This window comes from Sinocyclocheilus anshuiensis, unplaced genomic scaffold (assembly GCF_001515605.1).
Source record: "Sinocyclocheilus anshuiensis isolate Anshui unplaced genomic scaffold, SAMN03320099.WGS_v1.1 scaffold231, whole genome shotgun sequence".
Classification (NCBI taxonomy): Eukaryota; Metazoa; Chordata; class Actinopteri; order Cypriniformes; family Cyprinidae; genus Sinocyclocheilus; species Sinocyclocheilus anshuiensis.
The window spans coordinates 422,636-429,607 of NW_015552533.1; the positions used below are offsets into that span (position 1 = coordinate 422,636).

Below are 6,972 nucleotides of genomic sequence, written 5' to 3' on the forward strand. Positions count from 1 at the left end.
ATATATCATATTATGATCTGTGTGTAAAATATTGATCAATGTCAAGAGATGCCAAGAGGGTAACACACTGATCCGACAAAACCAACAAAAGAAATCTGTCGGTGGTTGTTGGCATCTGTCAGTGCAATGTGCATTAGCCTTTAGTGATAATGTTATATAATCTTGAAAAGTTATTGAGAAGTTTGCCAACAGGCCAAATCAGCACAAAAACAATCAATATGAAATGCATGGTCGGAAATCAACGCTAAAACAAGTACTGTACAATCAATCTTACTGACAATGCTTGACTCCCTTCAGACAAATGGACATCAGGGCACACTGTACAATACTAATGAGGCAATACAAATATGCCGTCATCCATCTTCAGTGCCACTGTCCGCAACCAAACAGCATCCTACAGAGAGGCCATGACACTGTGTGCTTCACACCATATGCACAATACATGGTATCTTTCAGCCACAACTACTGTACCACCGTGCTGAAACACTGGTGTGAGCGCCCTTGGGTAAACAATGTTTTGTTCACTCAGTTTAATTCCTCATTGGATGTTATATGAGGCTAGGCAAAAATAAATAAATAAAGATATTGACCATTTATGCGAACTATAAAATCGAGGCACCAAGCATCTGAGAGTTATAAACAGATCTCAGATTGATGTGGCCTTTTCATAAAATAACAAAAGGGAAGAGAAATCCTGTCATATCTTCACCATACCGTATAATTTCAACCTTTCTACAAGGATTTTTTTTGCCAGTGTTTAAGTAGGTGAGCTTTGCAGCAAACTAAAGAAGCATTGATTAAACCACCTTTAATCTTGCTGTTCTGCCACTTAGTAATGAACATTCAAAGGGTTTTATTTGAGTTAAATAACGAGTCATAAAAACAGAACTGAATTATAAAAGTGACCAAGTCCATTTGTATTTTCCCATTTCCTGGAAAATGAGATTTATTATTAAATGGGGCCAAACATGAACACTCCAGACTCCTTGTGAAGCTTTACTGAAAACAATAAATGGGTCTACTCAAGGACAGTTGAGCAAGAATTATTTTATTGTGCAAGACTGAACTTTTTTTTTTTTTTTATACTCACCCCCATGATGTTTAAAAACTGTATGTTATTTTTCTCCCCATGGTACACACAAAAAGGTTTGGTAGAGAACATTCACATACATCTTTTACATACATAGTGATCACAGACTGTCAAGATCTAGAAACAAACTACAAAAGTAGTTTTGACATTTATGACATTTGGCTTTGAAACGCGTGAATCAATTACGTTTGCTGTTACTGACATCTAGCCTGCACTAATGGTGCCATATTTAGGATACAAATTAGTAGGGCTACATTACTTTTTAGTAGCTTTAGAGCCATGGAATTACCATTTTATAGAAATTTTAAAAATGCATTCATGTTTGGAAAATAATAACCTTTCATTTTGGGTTTGAAGTAATTCTTTAAAGCAATAGGTCCCCCAAAATTAAATTTGCTAAAAAAAAAAAAAAAAAAAGGTACTCACCTTCAGGCCTTCCAAGATGTAGATAAGTTTGTTTCTTCATTGGAACAGATTTTGGGGTGAACTTTTCCTTTAATTCACTTTTTCCTATGGTTCTCGTCTGTCTGTCTCTCACTCTTTTTGTTTTTCCTATCTTTTTTTAGCAGGACATGTCAGCGCATCTTGGCTGCTTTAAACTGAGACAAAGGCTGCATAAGCAAGCAGCAGATCTGTCGTAGGAGATTATTTTGGATTAGAACGCAGTGTTAAGAACGGATGTTGCGAAGCCAAGAAACTGCAACTGCCTGTGTATATTTCACATCAAGACGTGTTCTTGCCTGGAAGAAAGGTGATTTATTCACCTCTAAAACAAAAAAATATAAAGGCTTTTTGGTTTGTTGTTCCAGTACTATGACACAATAAGCTTGTTGTGATTTTTCTTGTTTGCTGTTCTCTCTTTTCTGAACAGTGTCTGGATAAACATTTCGGGGCAAGAGGATTTGTGTTAATTGCTATGTTCATAATAGGTTTGTTTAGTTTTACACCTATGTATGAATCACATTCTATACTCAAACCATTCATGAAATTTGTGCCATCTGATTGTGCGTGGAATACACACACACACACACACACACACACACACACACACACACACACACATCAGCGTTCCAAATGGATCTGTAAGATATACAGTATATTATTTATATTTTAATACTTTTTTCAGCAAGGGCAGTTATTCGAAAGTGACAGTAAAGGCATTTATAATTTAAAAAAAAGTTTCTATTTTATAAAAAATTTGTTTTTAACACTGATAATAATAAGAAATGTTTCTTGAACACCAAATCAGCACATTAGAATGATTTCTGAAGGATCATGTGACACTGAAGACTGGAGTAACGGCTGCTGATAATTCATCTTTGGCATCACAAAAATAAATTACATTTATATAAAATAGTTATTTTAAACTGTAATATTTCACAATATATCCTAACTGTTTTAAATGTATTTTTGCCTATAGGTGAGCATAAGGGCCTTCTTTCCTAGCCATAAAAAACCTTTCCGACCCCAAACCTATTTTCTCTCTGTTGAATATTTGATTAATTGAAGTGTCTTCCTTTCTGAAGCAGTAAATGCTGGTGTTCATCATTGTTTTCTACTCAGTTATATATCTTGCAGATTTTTTTTTTCAACTGTGATCCTAATTGAGATCTTAAATATCCTCTTAAAGAACTTAAATGAAGTACTTTTTTCTCAGTAACTTTTCCTAAAGCATGTCTTGACTAGTTTTACCACTTTAAATTACTTTTGAAAGCTAAAGTTTAAAAATAGCTTCCCCAACACTTGCAAAAATGTAACCTCATTCTTTTACCACGTTGGCTTAAAGAACCAGACTACATCTCTCATATAAGTCTAATATGAATAGCAAAAATTCCAGGAAAGATAAGCTGCAAGCTGCTTTGATGAAGACCTAAAATTTGGAGAGAGTACTTGTTTTTGATCAAAATTTCTCATACATTTAACTTATAACAGCATAAACACCTCCTACTGACCACCCACAGGATGAATGTGATTCAACAGAAATCAGGAATTCTGACGTAATTCGGCATGCTTGTCCCCTCGTTGGAATTTCATTGAAGAACATCCAGAATTAGCTCTAGCCTCCGACATGTAATTCAGCATGTTTGTCCCCTCGTTGGAATTTCATTGAAGAACATCCAGGATTAGCTCATGTTTTCTTCAGGGGGGTTCTTGAAGACCCTGGGGGTCAGATAATCATGTGGGAGTATGGTGTGTGTGATACAAATACACCGTCTCATGTGTGGCCTCTGGCCGGAAAGTCTAGTAATACATATGCAAAGCAGATCGTCTGTGGTGTTGAAAACCCAGTTCAATCCACTCAGCAGCGGGCCAGAGGTCAACGCTCGCCAGTGCTCAGGAAGCTGCTGCTCCTACCGCACACTGCACTCAGTGACCGGAGAGGGAGTGAAATAATAATTTATACAACATTTGGCCCGCTGGTGAAAGCGTGCATATAGGCATGTCAGGAGGGTCTGTCTGGACCGCTGTTTCTGAGATATAGTAGCCACTTCACTTTTTTTCCCCCCTATACCTTCTACTGTCAGTTAAATGCATCTTATGCCAGATGTATGGCCTGTAAAATGAAAAGTGAGCCAACTCATGAGTGTTTTTGACCCTTTTTGTAATCCTTTGGCATGCAGGAACATTTCTGTTATGCACGTATGATACTAAGCCCACTCCGTCTCCATATTTATGGAGCAAACCAATAGGAGGGCTGAATAACGAGACAGACTTTCCAGACGGCCCATAGTCTGGGTGACAAACAGAGCAGGCCAAAGCTGGGACATGTAACATACAGACCATATTGTTGTTGTTTTTTAGCAAAGAACAGGCATATATTAGAAGTACTGAGTGTATTAGAGGACCTAAATAACAGAATCTGCAAGTGGTGATGTGACAAGTAATGACCTTCACTTTGAAATGTAGTGCAAATGGCACAGAGATAAACTGACTCCAAACACGCAATTGATTTGAATTACTGTAGGAAATGACTGTGCCATAATGTTATCAGACTTTAAATGACCTACACTGCAAACACAACATTATCTCAAACTTCCAAACAATAATCTGTAGGTTTTAACTGTTGGTATCTTTATAAACAGCAATATCCCTGTCCAACAGAATGTGCTTGAATTATGTTAGCCAGAAGCACACTGTAACAATGTTTATCAGGAAACCTACAAAAAATGGAGAGAAGTTAGACTTATCAAAGTCAATATGACAGGAATATTTTTATTCAAGCTTTGGATAAAAGGACCTGCTAAATGAATAAATGTAATTGTACCTGATTTCATTCAATTACATCAGCAAAAGTTATTTTTAAGGGGTTAGATCAGGTAGAAATAGATAGACTACTTCTATTTATACTGCAGAATCGATGCTGACAGAGAGAATTGGATCTGGCTCTTAATGGAGGCCAAATCCGTGTTTTAAAACTGACACTGACAAACTGTCCGCCAGCTTAAAAAGATCTACACATTCAGGAAATCTTGCTTAAACATGTTTAAGATTTACCTCTCTCTTTCTCTCTCCTTCTCAAATTCAATAACCTTGTGAGGATAATGTGTAATGCAGATTGGGACACATCTATAGTGCACAAGCATAAATAATGCACATAAACTTGTTCTCAAGTGGTTTGGCTTCAGAATCCAGAATTCACATTAGACATCAAGAGGCGACCCAACAAAGCATCAAAATTATTTATCGTACGAAAGTAAACAAAATCTCCTTACAATCAAACACTAAAAATTAATATTTCCAAGAACATGATGTAGTCTGAACAGCACAAATATTTACAGTTTGGTTTCTAAACGTCTAAATTTCAACAGCTTCATGCTTGGCTGCCTATAATTCACTAGACGAATACATTGTGGTCGACACAAACCATGTTAGTCTGGGTTGTATTTCCTTTCGCAGCTTTGTTCATGGTGTTCGAGGACGTCACACAACCTGTCAACCTTCTACCAAGATGAATTTAGTTTTTGTTTTAATTGAAATATGTAAAATTCCGCACTTCAGTTTTCTAGGTCACTAAAACAAGCAGTTTTGGAACACCAACCATGTGATCTGCTTAGCCATACCAAATGTTGCAGCATAATACCATCGAATTTGATTGCATGTACAGCCTTTGACGTCAACAAAAATTATAGTGTTTTCTACTTCCTTTTAAAAGTTAATAAGCCTATTTATCTTGCTAACTTATCTTGTTAGTTATCATTTAGCACAGGGGTTCACAAACTAAGCCGAACCCCTTAGACATAAAATATTTCCTTGAAGTCCCCCTGAGAATTAAAAGTAGTATTTCAATCGTTTAATGACACATTTCCATATTCACGTTTCTCTGATGTCAGTTAATGAACACATGGCATGCAAGTAAACAGATAAAATATTTAATCTTTTTTTAGTAAGCTTATTCTTTTAATTGTTTTCATTTTATTAATTTATTTTTTTTATATGGGGTTGCAGCACCTTGGCGAAAATTTATATTGAATTTATAACATTTTATATTTGATCGAATTAATTATTTTTCATCAACCCATGAACACCCGCAATTCCCTCACGAACCTCCATTTGGGAAACCTTAATTTATCATTTTAGTATTTAGCAAATCTTTCTAGCTGTACATGACCGGGACGAATATGCAACATAATCTGAGAACCACTGGTGCAATAAAAGATGCGAGCGAAACAGACAGAATGAGGTTTAGGGATGAGGCTAATTCACTATACCTTCTGCAGCCACTGTGTATTGTTCTCCGTGGCACTCTCTAGGGTCTCCAGCTTCCTTTCCTGCCAGGTGGGTTCAGTGTGGGGCGACTCCGGGGCCGATGGCGAGTCCCGCTGGAGGGAGTTAGTCACCTGGAAGTCCCCCGCAGGCCGGCACTGCTCCACCTCTGGAAGGATAAAAGTGTAGTGGCAGGGGCCATGCTGCACCTGGTGCTGTCGTCTTTCCGAGCCAATAGCCACAGCCACTGCTGCTGCCAGGTAACACAGACACAGCAGCCAGCCCATCCCAGGAAAATGCTGACGGTAGGAAAGTTATAATCCAGGGAAGGATGAAATAGCGTGGGCACTCCTCTAGAAGCAGGTCGGATGAGAGTGCTTCGCTCGGATTTGCACTTGTCCAAACTTTTCTGAAGTTCGGAGTTCAAGTTCTGCTTCTTGGCTTCTTTCTTTTTTCCTTTTTCTTTGCTTGATGAGTTGTTCCAGGGAGATCTTATTCTACAACAGCATACTTGTAGTGCTGTTTGCCAAAAAATGCAGTAGATTTAAAAGCAACACTGTCCAGACGACAGCCTGGAGGGGGAGATTGTTTCCTATTCCTCGCTTACTTTGCGCTCAGCACAGTTCAGAAGCAGAAACATCCTCTCTGTTTATTAACCCTCTGAAATGTTTTTCAGTTTCCCGCCCTGGCTTTGTACCGTCCTCATTCACTCGTTGTGACTGTCCGGGTTTGGAAGTTTTGAGTTTGGGAACTTCTAAAGACTGAATCTAAAATCCCTTCTTTTGACGCATAATCACTCACCCCCCTCCTTCATTCTTCCTCTCTCTCCGTCTCTTACATACTCCCCCCTTCCCTTTCTCAGCATTTTCAGATGGAAGCTGCAAAAATGCCCACAGCAACCACCACGAAAAACCCAAACAGAGAACATTCTCTTTTCATTAACCCCCTCCTTCTCTCACGTTCTCTCTTCATTCTACCCCCTGCCATCTCTCCCTCAGAGCACTGGCTTATGGGTCCACACCTGCACAGCTACACGGGAAAATAAGCTGGATATGGTGATGTGAGACGTTAGTGGGGGTTAAACATAAAGATGTGTGGTGGGGGGTTACATAAAAATAGCCTTTTTTTAAAGATTAATTTTAAAATTGTGAGTTTATTTTTATTTAAAATTGTAATTC

At 38.1% G+C, this 6,972-nt stretch overlaps 1 protein-coding gene across 1 annotated transcript in view; it reads right to left on the bottom strand.

The window, feature by feature from the left end:
• Positions 1-6,461, bottom strand: part of LOC107663733 (angiopoietin-2-like) — a 24,005-nt gene extending 17,544 nt beyond the window's left edge. The window contains exon 1 of the mRNA XM_016454033.1: positions 5,800-6,461. Coding sequence (XP_016309519.1) covers positions 5,800-6,081 — 282 coding nt within the window. The 5' untranslated portion in view covers positions 6,082-6,461. The remainder of the gene's footprint in view (positions 1-5,799) is intronic.
• Positions 6,462-6,972: the final 511 nt, after the last annotated feature.